Consider the following 24,759-nt stretch of genomic DNA (forward strand, 5'->3'; position numbering starts at 1 on the left):
TTCAGGAAAAGGACGTCTGTTATTTTGGTGACTTGGGGGTCAAGGAGGCGGGACCAAGGGCATCCGTGCTCTTGGCCTATAATGCCTATCTCTTCTTCAGTAGCTGAGTAGATAGTTCAGGCTAGAATTGTAGCTACGAAGAGAGATAGATGCTGCAAACCTAGGGCACTGATGCTCTAGGCCCCGCCTCTTTGACTTCCCGATGCCTAATAAAAGATGTTTTTTTCCCAGAATTCCAGCACCAAGAGAGAAGCGGACTCGTTGACCAGGCATAAATCGACACAAGTCTACAGAGTGGTATCGGTGGTTTGGAGGGGGTCGTGGCGAATTATAGATGTGCTTTAAAAAATTAAATAAAGTGTCAGTACAGGCGATTTTAAGAAACTTTGTAACTGGGTTTATTAGCTGAAAAATGCATTTTTATCATGAAAAAGGAGTTTGAAGCTCTCCCCCCTGTCTTCATTGTTCTCTATGGAGAGGGGAGGGGTGGAGGGAGATGAGGCTTTAAAACAGGACAACAAAGAGTTAATTTACAGCTACATCACTGTGCTATCTCCTCTGAAGTCAGCACTGATCTCTGAATACTGGCTTTCACACAGCTCCCACTGTGTAATCTTTTGTTCTCTGCTGGTGACTAATCTCCCTCCTCCCCCCTCCCCTCTCCATTGATTACACAGGGCCCGACTGATGTAAAAAAGTCAAGATTTCCTAATAATGAGCAGTGGATTAGAGCGAGGAGGGGGGGGGGGGACCTGGGGAAAGTATTTTTAATGCAGATTATGACATATTTGCCTAATAAACCCAATTACAAAGTTTCTTAAAATCGCCTGGACTATTGATTTCTACAAATAAATGAAACGACAGTGACACTTTAAGCTTCTAAGTTTTCCCTAGTACAGTTTTTTTTTCTCCTAACGCCATGGGTAAGCGGGGGATTTGGAGCTTTGTATCACAAGGGTAGAGACCAACCCTAAGTGTGCCATGTGATTGGCCATGCTTTCAGGCTGCTTCAGCGTTCATTTTACATCTGAAAAGACAATGAAAGGTTATATAGTTGTGAAATAACGACAATGGTAGACAATAAAAGTACAGGTCGGGAATTAGTATCGCAGAGCAATTCAAATTGTAAAGTGGATTTCCAATGAGATAACACTGACACATGTGACCCGCTGAATGGGGAGAGAAGATGAGATCAGACAGGAGGACCACCATCGGGGGCTTGGCATCATCCCTTCAGATAACAATGAACACGTCGGGCATAGAAGCTGTCACCGGTGTAATTATCGGTTACTCTTCTCTTATGTAAAGCAGATTCAGCTCCAATAGGTAGAATACTGCAGAGAATATTCTGGATTCTGCTAAAGAGACCCACACCCAAAATATAGGGAATTTTGCCTGCTAATCTGGTCAGTAACTTCGGAAGGGGTGTGACTGTTATAAGGGTGGTATTACACGGCCCGATGGTAGTATAGTTTAAAACCTATATCAACAATCAGCCGATGATCGTTGTATTTATTCGGAGTGATAATCGGCCGAATTGGGCCGATTCGGCCGATTATCGCTCCGTGGAATAGGCCCCTAAGGGTCCTATTACACGGCCCGATCAATATTGTTACATCTGCTAGATCGGCACTCGTTTACTGTGAATATTACCCGGGTCGATAATCGTTTAGCAAGAGCTGCACAGACATCATTACCAATGTCCGTGCAGCCTTTGCCCAAACAGTTTACACCTGTCCACCCTCCTGGTCTTGTCTTGCGCTCTGCTTCCTACCCGATATCGTGCGCTGCAGCTTCAGAGAGCCCTTTCTAAGCTGACTGGCCGCTCAGCCAAACACTGGCCAGGACCACTGCGGCCAGTGATTGGCTGAGCAGCCTGTCAGTTCAGATGGGCAGCTCTGAAGCTGCAGCGCACTGGACCAGGGAGGAAGCAGTGCGCAAGAGAAGACCAGAAGGGTAGACAGGTAATGTAAACTGGTTGTTGAATCGTCATGCGTGGTCGGCAGCCGATAATTTTAGGTCTGGGCCAAAAGAAACGATCATCCGATAATCATTTCATCAGCTGATTGTTGTCTCTATTACATGGAGAGATGATCGGCTGAATCTGGCCCTAAGATTTACACCCCCTTCTAAAAGAAGGTGACTGCCCTTTAGGCTACTGGAGAAAACGTGCAGATTTGCAGACAAATATTAAACCTCACATAATGTTGTTTTGACGATATGTCCATTTTGGATTAGCAACTGGCTGGTTGTATTCTTACTTGCATGGGTAGAGAAAATCTGGCCCAGCAGCTTTACTAGTGAGTATAAGCAGTGATGCAGAGAAAATTGAGCCAACACCCTGCTCTGCACTGAAGAGGGGCAACAACCCCAAAACAGCTGTCTGCAGATGGGAAATCTTTCCTTTTGGAGAGATTGTTGGCATTGGCACAAAATCCTCAATGTTCTAAGACTCCTTGATTGAGTGAGACTTGACTTGAAGGGACATCTCTTTGCTCAAGAGGTGTAAGACCTATTTTGCATATCCTTTCTTCCCACTTACCCCTGGGACAGTGTACAGGAGCAGGGAGTTTTGTCAGAGACAGGAGTCCCTTCTTCCGTACATAGACTGTAAGCATCCTTATGCACCCCTGCTATAGCTGCTACTTTGTAGATACTCACTTACCCTTGTCAGATTTTTCAGAATGAGATTTTCAGGGGTGGCCATGGAAAGTACATCTGGGAGTAGGGATCCTTGTCTTTGACAGGTGTCCCTGCTCCTGTACATTGACAGAGTTAACATTGTGTTAACACACACAAGGTGTAGTGGCTGGACCAGCAAACATGCATACAGCATCACCACTTACCTTCACATTCATTCAATACTGTATGTCTCACTGCTCATTGTACAGGAGCAGGAACACTTGTCTTTGACAGGAGTCCATACACCTATAGTGGGTTCACCTGTAGTGAGTCTAAAAAAAAAATCTGATTCGGACAGATCATATTTTGGGGGAATATTTGGCACACATTTAATTCTTAATTCACTCATCTATTGTTTGTAATCCTCCTTAGTCATAAAATAAATCGATTTAGTGTAAAACAGTCAACAGATGGCAGGGAGGAGGGGGATGTGGCTGCAGCTCTTCTCTAAGTGTTAAGGTGAGAAGGGAGGTGGAGCAATAGGGAAGAATAGAGCTGTAGTTTGAATAGATTTTGTTCTACATTAGAATACCATCAGCTATTGGTATGATATACAGTATATAACCCTTTCTTTTTTTACTTTAAAGGGGTATGCCATGGAAGATTTTTTTTCTTTTCAAATCAGATGGTTTTAGAAAGTTATAGAGATTTGTAATGTATTTCTATTTAAAAATCTCTAGTCTTCCAGTACTTATCAGCTGCTTTATGTCCTGCAGAAAGTGGTCTTTTCTTCCCAGTGTGACACAGTGCTCTCTGCTGCCACGTCTATCCATGTCAGGGACTGTCCAGAGCACTAGAAGTTTTCTATGGGGATTTGCTACTGCTCTGAACAGTTCCTGATACGGACAGAGGTGGCAGCAGAGAGCACTGTGTCAGACTGGAAAAAATACACCACTTCCTGCAGGACATACAGCAGCTGATAAGTGCTGGAAGACTCAAGATTTTTAAATAGAAGCAATCTATTTTTAAATCTATATAACTTTCTGACACCAGTTGAAAATGTGCCGGAGTACCCCTTTAACTCTTCAGAATGGCTTATGCTTCTGGGAGTTTTATTTTTAAGCTACTTATGTGTCTCTAGGAAATGACCTTCCTTCCCTCCTAAAGCCCCGGTGTATATTCTTAGACCTGGCCGCGCTGCGACAACCTTATATTTCCAATAGGGAACAGATGTTGTTGGATTTCACTGAGAGCGGTAAAGTGTAACCCATGGTGACTTATATCCAAAAAAAAGGAGCCTTGATCTGCGCCCCATAAGCGGCAGCTTCGATCTGTCCTTTGTGAAGCGTCTTTGAAAGTCGGGAACCCACACATAAGCGCACAGCGTGGAACCAGGCAGGCTAAAATTAATATTGAAACAATATCCAGCCCGCAGATGGGGAATAAATCAAAGGGGACTTGTAGAGGCGGCAATAAAATATACTCGGTGGACAAGCCGGCTGTCTAGTTTGTGCTGAAATTTTATTAAGAAATGTAAAAGCTGTAATATATAGTGCGAAATAGTTCAGAGTCCATGATGGATGCCTGATTTGATGAGTCTCTCTAAAATTACCATGTATTGAAGGCTGTATTCTCACTGTCCGAAAAAAATGTCTTAAGGCTGCAGCACTAGTGACACAGACAGCTTCCCCAACTGTAATGTCTATTCTATTGGTAACATGTATTATATAGACATTAGGGGAGGCTGCAGCACTAGTAACACAGACAGCTTCCCCCAGTGTAATGTCTATTCTAATGGTAACACATTATATAGGCATCAAAGGAGGCTGCAGCACTAGTGACACAGACAGCTTCCCACAGTGTAATGTCTATTCTAATGGTAACACATTATATAGACATCAGGAGAGGCTGTAGAACTAGTGACACAGACAGCTCCCCCAATGTAATGCCTATTCTAATGGTAACATGTATTATATAGACATCCGAGGAGGCTGCAGCACTAGTGATGCAGATAGCTTCCCCCAGTGTAATGTCTATTCTAATAGTAACATGTAAATTAAAGACATCAGGAGAGGCTGTAGCACTAATGACACAGATAGCTCCTCCAGTATAATGTCTATTCTAATGGTAACATGTATTATATAGACATCAGGGGAGGCTGCAGCACTAGTGACACAGACAGCTTCTCCCAGTGTAATGTCTATTCTAATGGTAACATGTATTATATAGACATCAGGGGAGGCTGCAGAACTAGTGACACAGACAGCTTCCCCCAGTGTAATGTCTATTCTAGTAGTAACGTATTATATAGATATCAGGGGAGGCTGCAGCACTAGTGACACAGACAGTTCCCCCAGAATAATGTCTATTCTAGTGGTAACATATATAATATAGACATAGGGGAGGCTGCAGCACTAGTGACACAGACAGCTCCTCCAGTGTAATGTGTATTCTAATGGTAACCTGTATTACACAGACATCAGGGGAGGCTGCAGCACTAGTGACACAGATAGCTCCCCCTGTGTAATGTCTATTCTAATGGTAACATGTATTATATAGACATCAGGGGACGCTGCAGCACTAGTGACACAGACAGCTTCCCCCAGTGTAATGTATATTCTAATGGTAACATGTATGATATAGACATCAGAGGAGGCTGCAGCACTAGTGACACAGACAGCTTCCTCAAGTGAAATATCTATTCTAATAGTAACGTATTATATAGATATCAGGGGAGGCTACAGCACTAGTGACACAGACAGCTTCCTCAAGTGAAATGTCTATTCTAATAGTAACGTATTATATAGATATCAGGGGAGGCTACAGCAGTAGTGACACAGACAGCTTCCTCAAGTGTAATGTCTATTGTAATGCTTTTATGCACTATATAGACATCAGGGGAGGCTCAGTATCTGCAAGCAGCAGCGCTAGTGATAAGTAATGTACCCTGCAGTTCCTGACACAACCAGTGGTGGCAGCAGAGAGGTCGTGTTGACCCTTACTGCTGCCACTCAATGTAAAAAATAAATATTTACATTTTCTACAATATATTTATAAAACTGGAAAAAAAATGGACCAAAAAATAATTTATTCTCCGGAATACCCATTTTTCTCTGTCTCTAGGCAGTGAATCTGCAGCTGTGTAATGTCAGCAGACTCCGGCATGCTGTAGACGGAACAACATCTCTGCCGGGGGAGGTCGGGCATGTCAGCGTGTTTTTATCATTTATATCTAAATATTTCTTATTACAAAAATCATTTTCCCGCAAAACTGATTAAAGTAATCTGACAGATGAGGAGGATGGGGGCACCTGTGCGATCCCCCCACAGCCGCCCTCCGCCCCCTCAGCCAGCCACTGTATTATCCAATGTTTTCTGCCCTCGTCTGTCTCAGAATATTTCTTCTCTTTTCTAGGTGATAGGGTTTTCTCCAGGAAATCATTTCTGATCAGCAGGAATGAGTGTGATGAAAGACAACTTATCTACATATAATATCCCACTGTTGCTAGGAGACAATGTTTTGCTCCCGCACAGATATAAACCATTAACCGTTCATAGTCAGCGACCGCCTCGTAAACCAGCTGGCTTACAGTAACAGTATATAGATATCACATATATCATATGTCCTAGCTCCTCTATCCAGAGAAAGGTCATGGTGATACAGTACAGTATATTGCTCCAGTGCATCTGATATTGAATATTAAAGGGGTACTGGTATAAGAAAATGTAAAAATCTCCAGTCTTCCGGTACTTATCAGCTGCTGTATGTCCTGCTGGAAGTGGTGTATTCTTTCCAGTCTGACACAGTGCTCTCTGCTGCCACCTCTGTCCACGTCAGGAACTGTCCAGAGCAGGAGAGGTTTTGCTACTGCTCTGGACAGTTACTGACATGGACAGAGGTGGCAGTAGAGAGCACTGGATCAGACTGAAAAGAATACACCACTTCCTGCAGGACATACAGAAGCTGATAAGTATGGGAAGACTAGAGATTTTTAAATAAAAGTAAATTACAAATCTGAATGAAAAAGATTTTCGCTGGATAACCCCTTTTAAAGAGGAGTGTATGGAAGAGAGTAACTCATGAGTTTGGGATCGGACTATGCATAATTTGATTTCTTACAAATAGGGAATAACATATTAAGATGGAGATACCCCTTTAAAGAGGACCTGTCACCCCTCGTGTCGGGGTGACAGGCTTTCGACCCCCTGTTAGATCCCTCTATACTCACGTGATCCTGCCGGGTCCCGCTTCCTGAGCCGGTCGGGTCTCGGAGATAGCAGCGCCCGAAGCCCGGCACGCGCGCTGAGAGATGAGTCCGTTGCCCATAGAGAATGACGGAGCATCGGACTCCCCATTCATTTTCTATGGGCATCTGACTCTGCTGTCAGTGCGCGCGCCGGGCTTCGGGCGCTGATATCTCCGTGACCCGACCGGCTCAGGAAGCGGGACCCGGCGGGATCACGTGAGTATAGGGGGATCTAATAGGGGGTCGGGAGCCTGTCATCCCGGCACGGGGGGTGACAGGTGTCCTTTAAGCATAATTCTTTGCCTTTATAATTGGATTAAGATGTAGCATCAGATGTTTTGTTTTTAACAATTTTCAACTTTGCCTTATAGGATGTGTCAAGATCCCAGTGCAATTCCTCCGATGGAGCGACCCAGAGCCTATAGCAGCTGTAGTCTTCTCGTGTCTAGGTCTACTTGCCACAATGTTCGTCACAGCAATATTTATCCTGTACCGAGACACTCCTGTAGTGAAGTCGTCAAGCAGAGAACTGTGCTACATCATCCTGGCCGGCATCTGCTTAGGCTACCTGTGCACGTTCTGTCTTATCGCGAAACCTCAAAGGATTTACTGTTACCTGCAAAGAATTGGCATTGGCCTTTCCCCAGCTATGAGCTATTCTGCTCTTGTGACCAAAACCAACCGCATAGCTCGAATCTTGGCCGGTAGCAAGAAGAAAATCTGCACCAAGAAGCCAAGGTTCATGAGTGCCTGTGCACAACTGGTCATCGCGTTCCTCCTAATCTGCATCCAGTTAGGAATCATCATTGCCCTGTTCATCATGGAGCCTCCAGACGTGATGTTCGACTACCCGAGCATCCGAGAGGTCTACTTAATTTGCAACACCAAGAACCTTGGCGTGGTGACTCCACTTGGCTACAATGGGTTGTTGATCTTGAGTTGTACCTTTTACGCATTCAAGACTAGAAACGTGCCAGCAAATTTTAACGAGGCGAAGTACATCGCGTTCACCATGTACACCACCTGCATCATATGGTTAGCCTTTGTGCCAATATATTTTGGTAGCAACTACAAAATTATCACCATGTGCTTCTCAGTGAGCCTAAGTGCCACAGTAGCGCTCGGTTGTATGTTCGTGCCTAAGGTGTATATCATCCTTGCAAAACCGGAAAGAAATGTCCGCAGTGCATTCACTACCTCCACGGTGGTCCGGATGCACGTCGGGGATGGGAAGTCTTCTTCAGCCGCCAGTCGCTCCAGCAGCCTGGTCAATTTATGGAAAAGGAGAGGGTCTTCTGGAGAAACGTTAAGGTAAAATATCTAATATCTCTTGTGGAATACTGGATGGTACATTTTTTATATTATTTCTGTTCACTGTTATTATCACTTGTACTTGTAGCGAGACATAAAACAAATGTACCAAGTTTTTATATGAAAAGACCAGCGCCAGTGCTGCAGTCCTTTTTTTGAACCGTGGCCTGACTCCCGCACAAAGCACTGGTTTATTCCGGCCTGGCCTGAAGCACCAAAGGTGGGCCTGCCGGCCCCAGTGTGCCGAGACCCCTCCCCTCTGTGACGAGGCTCCATTGATTGTAGCCGTGTCACAGAAGGGAGGGGGCTTTGGCACACTGGGGACAGGCCAACCTCCAGTGTTTGAGCTGTCTGGAATAGACCGGCATCATGCGCAGGAACCGGGCTGTGGTTCAAAGACAGGACCATGGCATTAGCATCCCCGCATCAGCATCTGCCTATTCATATTAAAAAATTAATAGTGATGTACCTGATGGTGCAGTCACTTTAAATGGGTCGTAGGAGGTTAAAGGAAGTCTGTCACCCCAGCAGCCCGCCCGACCCCCTGGTGGAGCCCCTTATACTTACCCCTTCCTCGAAGTCTCGGTGTCAGACCACATCCCGCCGCCAAGAAATCCCCATCAGAAGCCGTGTGCGCACTCACTAGAGATGAGTCCGATGCCCATAGAGAGTGACTGGAGCATAAGGGTCTCCACCTGGGGGTCGGGCGGGCTTCACCCTGGCAGCCGGGGTGACAGGTTGCCTTAGAAGAAAAAATAAAAGCTGTGTTTTTCTTTCAATCTACAACATTGTGTGGGCCTCAAATGTGGCCTTTATCTCTGTCTCTGACAGATGGTCATCCATGTTTGGTCACTTTTAATGGTAGGACAGCCCCTTTAATTTTAACTCACCAAGGTTTAAGTTTTAGGGGGTGCAGAGAAACTAGTCGCACCCCAATCCTGGTACTTGAGATGACCACAGGCTCCTCTTTCACCTAAGAAGCCAACAGTGGACTATATGGCACATGGTAAGCAGGGAGTATGTTACAGATTTTGCACTGGGCCTAGAAGCTTGACGTTTACACTTTTAACTCCCATCTTAAAGGAGGTTGACCAGGCATGTGCGGCCACTGATCTGCATCATGATTCAATTGGATCTCGAAATGGAAATATTGATGTTATAGATGTAATAGAATTTGTGATGTAAATGGCCCTTTTTGTAGGAACAGAATCATTACAACAAAAAATGTCAATTGTAAAGAATCAGTCTGGCCCAGAAGTAATGGCATAAGATATTACTGTAATCTTCACGTTTTTTTTTCTCCTCTTCTTTGTTCCATTGTTTTTGTCTTCCCCGTTTTCACCCTCATTTCACGTCTTTACCGTAGTTTGTTCTTTGTTTTTTCAGTCTTCGCACCTTCATCATCAGATCATCCGTACCCAATGTAAGTCTTCTTCCAATAAGTCATTACTTCCTATCCATTCTATGTTCTATCATGATCTGCCATTTTTATTGGGGTAGTTAATAATTTTTATGGTGCGCCAATAAAGTGTATATCTATAACAGACCATAGGTGAGTTTCCCTGGTAGCGTTATACTGGTGGGATATTGCATCTATTAACCCATTCCCAATGCCTGACGTGATAGTATGTCAAAGGTCCTTACGCCAGGGTGATCCCACGGGTACTGCCACTAACATAATTACCAGAAAGAGGACAGCTGTAATATACTGATCTACAGCCACAGTATACACAACACAACTGATGGAATTGAAACCTCCTATTGCTGCTATAAAGCCTGATCACAAAACTGTTCAAGAAGACTGATCGCCAATCCCGGCAACATGATGACCAGGACTGGAATCACTATGGAGCAGTAGCGATATTTGATAGGGGGCAGGGTGGGCGGCCGCCCCCGGGCCCACTCTGGCAGGGGCCCACTGTGATCTCCAGAGATTATGCCATGTAATCACTCCTGTGGCCGGAGGCAGAGCAATTCCGCCTCCAGCCACAAGAGGCCGCTACCTTCCCCCTGCACTTGAGTCACACACACAGAGCAGAGACTCAGGGAGTGAGCTGACTCCTGAGGCTGACTGTGACAGTACTGCGTTGCAGGTAATTATGGCGTCCTTTCTTTTTCTGGGGGGAGAGGAGGTGTGGGGTGTGATGTGCTGGTCTGGCCAAATGACGGGGACCTAATTTGGAGTTACAGGCTACTGGGGGGATGCAGCTTGGGGTGTGTATACCTGCTGTATTAGTGGAAAAAATGGCGGGCGGGTGGTAAGAAGAGGGTCTGCCATGTGTCCACTTGGTAACTGCCGCTTCTGCCATGAGATAGAATGAGCTTTCTGCCTCAGGCAGCAGACTCTTTGCCTCACTAGGGGACGGCTGCACAGCACAATCCCTTACTTTCACTTTCACTTATGCAGAGAGCCGACACACATTAGAGCTGACTGGAAGGTGTGTGCCCTGTCCCCTCCACTACTAAACCCCCCATATCTACCTATACTACTACACCCCTTATCCACTATACCTCACTACTACACCCCTTATCCACTATACCTCACTACTACACCCCTTATCCACTATACCTCACTACTACACCCCTTATCCACTATACCTCACTACTACACCCCTTATCCACTATACCTCACTACTACACCCCTTATCCACTATACCTCACTACTACACCCCTCATCCACTACACCTCCACTACTACACCCCTCATCCACTACACCTCCACTACTACACCCCTCATCCACTACACCTCCACTACTACACCCCTCATCCACTACACCTCCACTACTACACCCCTTATCCACTATACCTCACTACTACACCCCTTATCCACTATACCTCACTACTACACCCCTCATCCACTACACCTCACTACTACACCCCTCATCCACTATACCTCACTACTACACCCCTTATCCACTATACCTCACTACTACACCCCTTATCCACTATACCTCACTACTACACCCCTTATCCACTATACCTCACTACTACACCCCTTATCCACTATACCTTCACTACTACACCCCTCATCCACTATACCTCACTACTACACCCCTCATCCACTATACCTCACTACTACACCCCTTATCCACTATACCTCACTACTACACCCCTCATCCACTATACCTCACTACTACACCCCTTATCCACTATACCTCACTACTACACCCCTCATCCACTATACCTCACTACTACACCCCTTATCCACTATACCTCACTACTACACCCCTCATCCACTATACCTCACTACTACACCCCTTATCCACTATACCTCACTACTACACCCCTCATCCACTACTACACCCCTCATCCACTATACCTCACTACTACACCCCTTATCCACTATACCTCACTACTACACCCCTCATCCACTACTACACCCCTTATCCACTATACCTCACTACTACACCCCTTATCCACTATACCTCACTACTACACCCCTTATCCACTATACCTCCACTACTACACCCCTCATCCACTACTACACCCCTTATCCACTATACCTTCACTACTACACCCCTCATCCACTATACCTCCACTACTACACCCCTCATCCACTACTACACCCCTTATCCACTATACCTTCACTACTACACCCCTCATCCACTATACCTCCACTACTACACCCCTCATCCACTACACCTCCACTACTACACCCCTCATATCTACCTATACTACTACTACTACACCCCTTATCCACTATACCTCACTACTACACCCCTTATCCACTATACCTCACTACTACACCCCTTATCCACTATACCTCCACTACTACACCCCTCATCCACTACTACACCCCTTATCCACTATACCTCACTACTACACCCCTTATCCACTATACCTCACTACTACACCCCTTATCCACTATACCTCACTACTACACCCCTTATCCACTATACCTCCACTACTACACCCCTCATCCACTACTACACCCCTTATCCACTATACCTTCACTACTACACCCCTCATCCACTATACCTCACTACTACACCCCTCATCCACTATACCTCCACTACTACACCCCTCATCCACTACACCTCCACTACTACACCCCTCATATCTACCTATACTACTACTACACCCCTTATCCACTATACCTCACTACTACACCCCTTATCCACTATACCTCACTACTACACCCCTTATCCACTATACCTCACTACTACACCCCTTATCCACTATACCTCACTACTACACCCCTTATCCACTATACCTCACTACTACACCCCTCATCCACTACTACACCCCTTATCCACTATACCTCACTACTACACCCCTTATGATGTTGGTCATTTCCAGCATCTTGTACTCAGTATAATGGGGTCACCCAGCTTTCCCAGCATCTAATACTCAGTATGATGGAGGTCACCCTGCTTTCCCAGCATCTAATACTCAGTATGATGGAGGTCACCCAACAAAGCAGCTATGGTTCTTTTATCTTGCATAACCCCTTTAAATTTTACATGGCCATATATGTGAAAAGTAGAAAGCCTTTTACACTGCTCTCAGTCCCTGTTCTCTGAGTAATGTAGTTAAAGAGTCACTGTCGTATTTTTTTTTTTTGCAGAAATCAATAGTCCAGGCGATTTTAAGAAACTTTGTAATTGGGTTTATTAGCCAAATCTGCCATTATCTGCATGTAAAAAGCCTTTTCCCAGGTCCCCCCCTCCTTCCTCTTTTTCATCCACTCTGAAAAATCTGAAAATTGTGACTTGTTGCAGGAGACGTCCCCTGTCTGTTCTAGGGAGAGGGGAGGGGGGAGGAGGAAGGAGGGAGTTAGCCGGCAGCAGAAAGCAGATAACAGAGGATTACAGGCACGAGCTGGGTGACAGCTGTAATCCGAGCTCAGACAGGTCACTGGTGATGGTCAGAACAGATAACGGGTGAGGGATTTGTAGATTAACTCTTTGTTGTCCTGTTTTGGTCTTTTCTTTAGCTCTCTCCATAGGAGAACAATGAAGACAGGGGGGAGAGCTTCAAACTGCTTTTTCATGATAAAAATGCATTTTTCGGATAATAAACCCAATTACAAAGTTTCTTAAAATCGCCTGGACTATTGATTTCTGCAAAAAAAAAATTCACGACAGTGACACTTTAAATATTTCCTTTATTATTTGGAAAGCAGTGTCTTCTGCTGAGGTTCCCTATGGGTAACTTAGTCGGTTGGGGGCCCACTCAGACTTGCTCGCCCCCCCTAGACTGAACCCCTAGCTACGCCCCTGCTATGGAGACAACCTGGGACCAGACAAACATTCCCAGGGATGTGAAAACCTTTTAGGTCATATCAGTGGTATCCCCTAAATATGTTTATGCACAGAAACAATATACTGGATATAAAGGTATCCTGGTATATTGCATTCTAATGACCCCTTTAGCTTAGCGATACTCATCTATCCTTTATGGCGCAAATTGCTTAGCTAAAACAAGTATTATGGAGCTGGGTGCTTCGTAAAAGACTAGAGATTAACGCAACTCGAGCATGCTTGAGACCGACCATTTGGCATTTATTACTGGTTGCTGAAGACGTTGGATGCAGCCCAAGGGAGTCCTGGAAAACATGGGTACAGCCTATGACCTATGGCTGTATCCATGTTTTCCTGGACTTCCTAGGGCGGCATCCACCTCTAGGGCCAGGCTCATCTCTATAAAAGACACATAGTGACTCTTAACGCACAAGAACCAAGACTGTATTGAGTCTGCCCCGAATGGATGGAGCAATGCTGAGCATGCACGCTGTAGCTTTATTCATCCTAATTTATGATGGAGGTCCCAGCAGTCAAGGTATCACTTCTCCTGTAAATAGGGGACAACTTTTAATGTTGGGATAATTCCTTTACGATTACAAGAAGTAAAGCTTCTTACAGATGGCTTAAAGATGATCATTAAATAAACACGTACGGTCTGATTTAGGGTCCTATTACACAAATCGATTTTTAACGACTAACGATAAACAATCCTAAACGAGATTGTATATTGTTAACCTAAAATCGTTCACCGTTGTACACAGAACGATACTCGTTAGTTACAATCGTTACAACGATTGTTACTACAATCGTTTAATCCATCTGGTCCCAGCAAAAGAAGGAACAATGTGCAATTACACTGAACGATTAGGGAACAAATGCAGAATTACAGCGAATGATTAGTGAGCGATTAACGATGATTATAGGGTCAGAACTAAATCAACGATCAACAAAACATGGACAATTTTTCGATCGTTCCCTGCAATTATACAGGGCGATTATCGTTTAAATTTGAACGATATAGCAAATTTCCATAAGATAATTGTCCCGTGTAATAGGGCCCTTAGTCAGTTCACTAGCATTTAGTAAGCCTGACAGTGTAAAAGGACAGTATAGTCGTAAGAAGTTAACCCCTTGATATAATCCATTTTTGCATGTATGACTCCCAAATGTTGTCTCGTCATCATCTAAGTCATAACAATACATTGACGAGATCATCTTAACAAGGTATACTTCAATCTGTATTGCACAAATGGTTTAATCCATCGGGGTGTTTGACAAAAAAAAAAAGAAAGAATGAAAAAAATTATATGTGAATCTCTGGATGTTTACCAAAATCAAAATTCTGGGAACAGAAAACATTAAAAAAATTCTAAGGTGAGTTTTTGACATTTGGGGGAGAAAAACAAGAAATAGGTGAAAGTCTGACAGTGCCGTTTGGCACTGAAGCTCCTTCTTCTATAGTAGGCACAAATATGGCCAAATGTATAGACCTTCAGGCATGTGACAAAACCCCAGCCCTAGTGCCTGAGGGATCCAAAACAACCCCTACAAGGGAAAAACAGTAGTTTTGTGAGCTCCCTAAAAAATATCAAACAGTAAGAAATAGTTCTCACCAAACAGGCTTTAATAGTATATTAAAAGTAATAGCACTTCATTCAAAATTTGTAATATTCTTGATATCCATAACATACAGTCATTTCTTGAGTAAAACATCAAAAGAAACAAGTGTTCATGGAAGGATCCAACAAAAAGAAAAATGTTGTTGATTCCATGCTGAAGGCAACGAGTTTTAGAGTCTTCTTCTTTTCTAATACAAAACTTGACTTTGGTTGAATTACGCAATGCAAAAAGGAAACCCAAACCATTAATGGCTCATAACTAAACTAAACTGTATACTAAAAAAAGTTCCAAAGACTTTTTGAATTGTGATCTATGGTAGGTTACAAAATATCCCCAAAAAGTTTTGTAGTAAACAGTGAGATAAAGCTGAGAATATTTCCTCAAGGATTCATCTTTCGAGACAAAATATAAGGGTTCACATATTTTTACTATCAAACACCTTTACTGATAAAACCAGTTGTTCATTACGGAAGAATAAGACTTAAAGGGTTTTTTCGGGAAACAACATCCTTGAGATAGATCATCAATGGGTGATTGGTAGTGGGGCTTAGATTCCCACCACTCAGCAGAATAACGTGACCGCGATGCTATACATGAGATTGTGGATTGTGAATGTAGTGTCTTGTACTACAGTATAATGACTGCAGTCTTTGTTCTGCTGACTGATGGGGTTATAGATGTTGATGCCCATAGACTACATGTAGACAGCCTCTGAGGAACAGTTATTTCCCATAAAAAACACTTTAAGGGTTTTTCCCAAGATTAAAAATGATCCCCTATGCATAGCATAGAGAACAACTACCTGATTGGTGGAGGTTCCACTATTAGGACTTACACCCATCTCAAGAATGGAGGTCAGTTGTCCCCTGCCTAAATGGAGCAGTAGTGCACATGCTCGTTGCCCCACAAATCCTTTATGGGACCTTTGAAGTTTGGCGAGCATTGAACTTGACTATATGTGGAAGTCCAGGAAATGAAGGGTCGCCCAAGCATGTATTCTGCCTCTACTTTCACTTGAGGACAACTGACCTCTATTCTTCAGATCGGTGGAGATCCCAGTGGTCAGAACCCCATCTATGTATCCCTTATGCAGTGGATAGGGAACGACTTTTAATCTTGGTAAAACAAAAAAAAACCTTTAATTCATTTATTATAAGAACTAATAAGCTATTGTACCTTTCTCATGGGCAAGAGAACTTTGCAACTTTTTTATATACATTTTTTTTTATTATTTATTAACCCATCAAACTTTCTTTATTCTAGCATTTCATTTACTCCTGGGCCTACTCACACCTATTGTCAGCAACCAATCGGAATGTAAGAATTTATTTTAACCATCTAATCTCTGTTGTGTAGTGCTAGACAGGGCCTAACCACAAACCCCTGTTAACCTAGCTGCTTTATGTGTTGTACGTCTGTGTAGTCTATGTCATCTCAGACTTGACTATGTGTTGAGAAGCAGCACTATAGGGCTGTAAAACGTTACTGGTATAGTAGATATCTGATATCCAGATGACAGAGCTATTTTTTGGGCATTAGGGTTTAGCCAACTGGTATAGCCAAAAAGGCGTTCTTTGCTAATATAGGGGAGTTGTTCATTCAACACCTCCATTAATGATCCAAGACCATCTCTCTCTCCTGGTGGACCTTTGCAAGTCTTTAATAGACACTAGGCCATGCTGTAGGTCCAACATGGTGGCACCATAGGTGTCCAATTCCTATCTAGATTATATCTGATGGATAGACAGCCAAGCAACAGGAATCTCTGCAATAAGGTGTTTTATTTTGTCTTTGTCAAAAGTAGAGAAGCCCTGTAGGTAAGTACCTATTGTAATGGTCAAAATGAAACCTAATAAAGACAATTGTCTCATGTTTCAATACTATTGAGATAGTGACAGATATTCTTGATGGAAAACAATATTCAATATCATAAAATGAGTCAATGGAATACTCAAGACTAGATAAAGATGCAATAAAAATGTCTCGTGTGTATTGTCTGTCTACAACAAAATGGCCGTCTTGTTTGGACTTTTCAATGGAAAGATTTAAAAAAAAAAAATATGTTATCCTATATCCGTACTTCTATGTAAATTTGTGTTTTTGTCCTTTTCTTTCAAGTATGGGTTTCTTATGGTAAGTAACGTCTATGAAGCGGTATGATTCCAGCATTGTACGTCTTGTAATTTCGTTCCTATACATGTTACCTTCTTTCCCGATGACCAACTGTTTCCTTTTAGTAGAACTGTAGCAACTGCTTAGATCCTGTTAGTTCCTCGTTTTAAAATAGACATCCATAGTACTGGTGGTGGTGTGCTCATTGGTGATATATGGAGTATCTGCTTTACAAAGGGTATCCATGTCAGATGGTCAATGGAAGACAAGGACTGATTTATGGTTCCATAACCGAGTCCATTTCCTGTTGTCATAGATTTATGTTCTGTGCCTTCTGCTTTAAGAGGTCTGTTGTACTAAATTGCCATGCTAACATGGAGTGTATTGCTGCCATGTTCAATGCACTCTTAAAAGGGCTTATAGTTGATGAACTATCCTAAGGGTGGGCCATGATCAATGGGGGATTCTCTAGGTACAGCTTTCTACAATTGAGTGTGGCTGAGCGTGGCACTGCAACTTATTTCATTCAAGTGGATGAGATTGAGTTGTAGTGCTGGGCACAATCCCTTGTTATTGGGTCACTGTGGAGGTGGACCCCCTCAAAATCAGCTATTATGATATACAGTAACATGCATAGTAAATGTAATATTCTAGCCAAGAGGAATGACTCTATTTTACTACATGATACATACGAGTGGACAGCATACCATGTGGACATCCATGGTATAACACAGTGCCTGTTACCTCTTGTTCCTTATGGCTACGTCCTTGGAATCAGTAAGAACATACTATACATAAACCTAGAATACAGGCAAAAAGATAAATTTGGTCAGCTCTGTTACAACACCATTGACACTAGGCAGGAGCACGTTGCCATGGCTGAAATGGCAAACACAAACAAAAAAGCAACAGCTCACCGCTAATGGCAAGATACAGACCCAATACAGATATGAAAATCACTAAAAGCAGCCACCCCCTCCAACTACTAAAAAAAAATCTCCATAAAAATAATGAGTCTCTAGGGTACCATATGTAAATAGTGTAAATCACCCCACTACGATAAGGTGGCCTCATGCCATGAAGGACACTACACTGTACTTTGGCCTCTCCAAGGCCTATAATAAGCCTATGCTCTGGGCATGAAGGATCTATCTTATACTAGCAAAAATAATAATAACCACCTGGGTGGGATGGGTGGAGTGCATGACCAAGTAGAGGCAGTCACTCCCCCCATCTGGAACACAGGCAAAAAGACAAATTTGGTCAGCTCTCCTAAAAAACTGCTTTGTTCACGCCTTGGTTCTTGTGTGTTTTTTTGTAGTTGTCGTGATGCTATGTGTTTACTGGTCCTAGTTACAACTCCTTCTCTTGTCCTATCATCTTCCTTTAGCTTTGTTCTCCTTCTGATTCATGTATCTTATTTTCACTACACACAAAGTGTGGCCATTGTTCTGGTTATAGCTTGGCCCCAAATATCCTAACCTAGGCCGTTGTATGTTGATTCCAGTCCATCTGCTCTTCTGTCCTATCTGCCACCAAACAGGTTATTCTGGGGAATACTAACTGAGACTTTACATCGACTCTCTCTATGTGCAGCCTCTAAATCCAGTTGTGGCTAAATAATGCCACCACAGAGGTCTGCAACAAGGTGTTGCCATTTCATTACTGCTGGATGTGCACAATTTGAACAAACCACAACTCTGGCAAGTAAAAATTATCGTATTTCCCACAACTCATTTCGGGTCTGGTTAGTTAAAATTGGCCAATAGATTCAACTTGGTCTTAAGAAATATGGTCCAAACTAAAAATGCCCCAATTGCCCTAAAAAGTAACGTATGACACTCAGTTTTTTTTTTTATTTATCCTGTGCAAGTTAGGGTGTGTATAGTGCCAACTGATTCCACAGAACTTTATATACTTTGCCAATTTTGGTCCCTCTCCCCTCGAGGGCTCACAATCTAAATTGACCTATCATGTTTTTTTGGGTGTGGGAGGAAACCGGAGCACCCAGAGAAAACCCACGCAAACTCGGAGAGAACATAAAAACTCTTTCAGATGTTGCCCTTGATGGCAATTGGACCCCAGCAGTACCATATGGACCATGATGGACAAGGCAGGAGATGTGCCACTGTGTAGGGCTAGTAGAAGTAGCAGATTAAGTGTCCTGATTCTGTTATCTCATCTCTTCTGCCAAGTTCCTAGATACGATCAAATTACCCAGTCTCTCCGTATTAATTATGGTTTATTTGCATGCCCTTCTGCTAGGTAGGTGTTCTGATTCCTGAGCTTCACCAGTGACTCTTCTGCAGGCCTCCTTCACCTCTGCCTCATGTTGGCCCATGGATGCAAATAAATGAAGAGACTTACATGCCATTGCTTACATGTTTCCCTTTTGGAGAAAGTTATATCACTTTGGGAATTAAATGATTAATTCATCTCCAGTCTTCGTAACTTCTAAGCCACCTTCTAACGAGCTTTGAAGAACCAGATTGCTTTGCATCTGCCGCTTCAACTATCTTGCGCTTCAAAAAGAAGACTTAAACATTCAATATGTCTAATGTTTCATACTCAGATATCTGAAAAGTCGTGAAGTAAATGGTCATTAGCTTCTGTGAAACCCTTGCATGATACATTGAAAATTGTGCTTCCGCAATGTTTAGGCGCTCTTATTAGCGTTAGGTCATACATGAACATCTACTGAACATTTGCTTTTAGGAACGATAAAGTCACCAGAGACTGTTTGGCATTTGGCATTTCTGTAGAATCCAAGTAAGAGGCAAATAAAAAATGTACAATAAGCTTCTTTTTCCTTTTCCTCTAAGTTTTGAAGAAGCAAGGTTGGACATGTATTAAGAAGCTGTTGTAAATGTTTTGGCTTGGCATTTGGCTGTTTTGTGATTTGTTCTTTTAGGGCCAGTTCAAACATAGTAAGACTGGAGGAATTCCGCAGCGGAACTCTCCACCGCACAATCCCACAAGCCTCCGCGTCATACTGGCAGTCTATGAGAGGCTTGCGCGCCTCCTCTCTCCACTCGGAAGAATTGAAATGTCCGCCACGGAATTCGGCCAGTTTTACTCCGCGTGAACTGGCCCTTATAAGCAAATGCATAATACTGTCATGCTCAACCATCATTCTCCTGGTGGTCACCATAGTCCTGCTGCTCTCTCTCCTTGTGAGACTTCCAGCATTCCTGCTCACTGCCACTGCTTTCTGGCTGTGACTTTTGTTATTGCCTTTAGCACTCGTTCCTCCGCTGATCAATTTTCACTCCCGGATACTCAGAAATCCAATTATTATAATTCCATACCAATATTGTTACCAGGTACCTGTGAAAGTACAATGGTGTTCTACAAACATGTTTGTTGCTAAACTTGATCATATACAGTATGTCCTTGTCTACCACGTGTCTTGCTCTTCTTAACGCCTACCATATTAAGAGAACTTTGCTTGCCCGTCTTTCGCCCCATTACTACAGCTACCCTGACTTTGGCCTGTGCAACTACTGTACTTTTCACATCTTCTGTTTTGGCACCATGCTTTAGCATTTTCTTTCATCAGCCATAGTTACCGAGGACTACACTGAGGGTAGAAACCTAAGGAATCCCTGCAACAAAGTAAAAAGGTCTATGTTGAAAACAAGGGAATCCCTTAGACTCCCTTTATTCCTCAGTTTGGCCCCAAGTCAAGTCCATTGCAGTCCAAGAGATCCACATAATAGGACTCATGTTAAAATCTCAACATAGACCATATGACAACTATACTTCAAGTACTATTCTATCAAGTCGGTGACTTCGCGTATGATGGCTAGGTCTACTTTCTTCTAGGATATTCTTATTAGAGTGCATTCATGGTCATCTTCTGAACCAGACTACCATATATTCATCAAACTTTTGAACATTGGATCTCTATGGTGTTAATGGAAGAATGGCCTTTAATTTTTAAGATCAGTAAAAATGGCAAGGACGTTCTAGCTAATATCATCCCAGTCATCTTTCTAAAAATGCTCTAAATTAAATATTATTTGTTAAAGGAGTATTCATGAGAAATTTAAAATATTTAAAATTGCTCAGAGTATCAGGAAACTTTTTTTAAAAATCTGTCTCCGATCGCTCACTGGTGTTGTTCCAACAGTGACGATAACCCAACGTCAGCATTTTTTATTCTTTGCCCTGTTCAGTCAGTTGCTGGCCACAGAGTTGGCCGCCCCCAAGCAAGCATTTTTTATCAACAGGAAGAAGCAGGTGAATATGTTTTTTCTTTTTTTTTTTCAGATGCCTTGAGAAGAAATCAGAAAATGATTATACAGTATAGCCCTTTAATTAAATTAACTATATTTTTTCTGTGCAAGGGCAGAAGTTGGTCCCATATATTTTCCAAGATCCTGTTTAGGAATCTCTTTTTGCTTTATAACCTTAACCAAATGTTCTGATGTCTCATTGGTGGCAGGTCATCTGAACATTGTGGGAGAAATGAGGATAGAGGCTTTCATCCACGTCCAGCAGGCGTCTTATTTATTCTTCACCAATACCATGTTGTCCTCTGTCTCAATTCATCATGAACGTTTTAAAGAACATACCATTGAGAATGTACTGCCATAAGGCTCAATGGAATATCATCTTGTTTATTTAGGATTATTAGTGACATTTCACTTCTAATGTCTGTTGGTATCTCTTTCAAAGAGGTAACTCATAAATGTAAAAAGCTGACTCAAAACTTTTATGGCCATACACACAGCTGGTAACCAACATGTGCCAAGAACTTAACCAGATAATTAAGTACAGATTTCTACCAAGAAAAGTTCCCTTGTTCACGTTGACTCCATAGTTTGATGGACCTTTCGACATGTTTTCCAGTATTAAGTTCACCTCCAGTCTTCGATTCTTGAGAATTCTGGTCAGTCTAGACATGAATAGCAACCGAGGGAAATTCTTCTACCAGAGATATGGTTCAGAGGAGACCTGGATTTTTCCTGGTTCTCCCCTTGTTCAAGCACTGGTCACAGGCACACGTTGGCCTTCCTTTGCAACTGGTGCCACTTGAGATCAGGTGCCATGACACTCACTACTCTCAAATACAGGTACCGCTTCTTTTTACAGTGTATTTTTATGGTGTTCAATGCATCTCAGTAATGTCATTGGATGGAAAATTCTGGAAACTTGACACACTTTTCTTTGCAGAGTTTCTTCTTTGATTTATTTAAGGAAACTGTTCTGAATCACCGAATCCATAGTGAATCATTTATTTATAGTTAACCCTATGATTATGGTCTTGATATGGTTCCTGGTACAGGGCAGCTGCTTTACCTTTATCTCTGTTTTTCCTTCTAACATTTTGTGTTGTTTCCTCGTTCCATTCTGCTCCCATTCACATCTGACAATGTGACAACCCAAGTTACATGTATAATATGATCTCAACCTTCGTAGGTTCTATCAGGCTTCATTATGGGAGCTGCAAACTAAGAATCCCTGTGTAGGAAAGATCTTCTTGTTATCGTGAAAACTTTATGTAGATAGCCAACTTTCTATACACGTACCACAAGTAAAACCCATAAAAAGGTTTTATAACTACAGTAAGTCTTATGTTGGGAACACATATTAGATAGTCAACTGCTGAATGTTCATTCGCTAGATAGCTATTACTCCCAATCTACCCATTCACATGCATGCTCGGCTTAAAATACCTCTCATAGAATTAATCAAAAGGAACGGGCAGTACAGGAGGCCCCCATACAAGGTGAATGGTTGGCTGGTTTTACCAAAATTTGTGGGTTCAGTCAACAGTTATCTAGAGTGTATGGCCAGGTTCATACAAAGTATATGAAATGATTGCTAAATATGTATTATACCATAGCCAAAGATGTCCAGGTTTATAAAAAGGAGGTCTACATGATAGATTGAAGGTGTCAATTGAAACCTTCAAGTTTCTGTTAGTTCTTTAAAATTTCAGTAACAGTAAAAAATTCAATATTTGGCTTATATGCACCTTTACCATACGGTACTGCTAAATACAGTAGTAACGCATCCCCATGAGAGTTTAACAGTATCTGAGTAGCTGAAAATTTGTTAAATTAACCAAAAACATCATCTAAAATACTTTCAGCCAATAGATGTGATTTCTCCATTTTTACATAATTCTTCAATTTATTGCAGCTCTAATGGGAAATCTGTTACTTGGGCACAAAATGAGAAGAGCAATCGGGGTCAACATCTGTGGCAGCGGCTTTCTGTCCACGTCAAGAAAAAGGATAGTACAAACCAGACGGCTGTCATTAAGCCTTTCTCTAAAAGCAGCACAGAGAACAGATATATCAGCACTTCCTTCCCCGACTCCAGTGCCAAAATGCTGTATGATGTTTCCGAAGCTGAGGAACATTATCCAGTCCAGTACCGACCGCAGACTCCTTCTCCAATCAGCACTGTAAGCCAGAGAGCTGCTTCTGTAGTCCGGACAGAAGACGACATCCCATCTTTTCACTCAGATACCGCCCAACGAAGTGGTTCTTCGCAAGGATCCTTAATGGACCAAATCAGTAATGTTGTGACCCGGTTCACCGCCAACATCAGCGAGCTAAACTCCATGATGCTTTCTTCTAACACGCAAGGAACATTGGTGCCCAACCCTTTATGTTCTTCCTACCTGATTCCAAGGGAGATCCAACTTCCCACCGCTATGACCACCTTTGCAGAGATCCAGCCAGCCCCAGCCATTGAATTTAACGGTGGGTCAGTTACTGCCAGAAAGTCCTCTTCAGACAGCGTCAAAGATAGCACTTCAGAAGCGCCAGTAGTAAAGCAAGATGTTGAGGAGTTGGTGGCTTTAACACCTCCTTCTCCTTTTAGAGACTCTATTGACTCAGAAAGCACTTCCCCTAGCTCCCCAGTTTCAGAATCAGCTCTTTGTACCCCATCGTCACCTAAGTATGAGAACATGATCTTGAGAGACTACTCTCAAAGTTCTTCCTCGTTGTGAATGTAAATTATACTAGTTGGATATTGGAAGCGGCAGTACATATACACGATAGGGGGAGGGTTTCACAGACCTTGTTTGCACAGCAGGCAGCTGGTGCTCCTTAAAGGCAGTATCAGATCAAAGGTCCCATCTTCCCATGCAGAGCAGTTGTTATTAGAGTGGCCTTAAAACATGGTCTTTAAGAAACACTTGAGGACACTTGAGGGCTAGAAAGGAGTCGAACATAGCACCTAGGAGAGTATTATAAGTGCTTTGATGTAATGTTAGAGTTGGCTGTTTTAAAAAAAATAATAATTTTTTTGAACAGAGTGGATCGTAATCAGCTGTAAAATATATTGTCTTGTTTTGCTTTTGATTCTCTTCCCAGAAGTGAACCTTGATCTTTTATCAAGATTAGAAGACCAAACATGAATGTACATTTTCTAAAAGACTCAAAATCTGGGACCAAAATGGCAGGCAATTTTGTATGAAGAAAGTATAACATACACAAAAAAAAAATCTCACATCAAACAAACTCTCAGAGCATCTCGATCTGTATCGAATGTTTGATACCCGTCACGACTAGATGACTCTCTGCAGTAACAATGACTATGTACTATGTAGGGCACAACACGCAACATGTCTACGAAGTT

General features: G+C 42.7%; 1 protein-coding gene across 3 annotated transcripts in view; it reads left to right on the forward strand.

The window, feature by feature from the left end:
• The window catches only part of GRM5 (glutamate metabotropic receptor 5), a 213,890-nt gene extending 189,642 nt beyond the window's left edge, over positions 1 to 24,248 (forward strand). The window contains exons 7-9 of one of the 3 annotated variants that reach the window (XM_069969665.1): positions 7,241 to 8,180; positions 16,309 to 16,362; positions 23,308 to 24,248. In XM_069969665.1, coding sequence (XP_069825766.1) covers positions 7,241 to 8,180; positions 16,309 to 16,362; positions 23,308 to 24,127 — 1,814 coding nt within the window. In that variant the 3' untranslated portion in view covers positions 24,128 to 24,248. Of the gene's footprint in view, positions 1 to 7,240; positions 8,181 to 16,308; positions 16,363 to 17,968; positions 17,986 to 23,307 lie in introns of all 3 variants that reach the window. The other 2 variants (XM_069969667.1, XM_069969666.1) reach the window with 2 other exon arrangements.
• The last annotated feature ends 511 nt before the right edge of the window (positions 24,249 to 24,759 follow it).

This window comes from Dendropsophus ebraccatus, chromosome 5 (genome assembly GCF_027789765.1).
Source record: "Dendropsophus ebraccatus isolate aDenEbr1 chromosome 5, aDenEbr1.pat, whole genome shotgun sequence".
Classification (NCBI taxonomy): domain Eukaryota; kingdom Metazoa; phylum Chordata; class Amphibia; order Anura; family Hylidae; genus Dendropsophus; species Dendropsophus ebraccatus.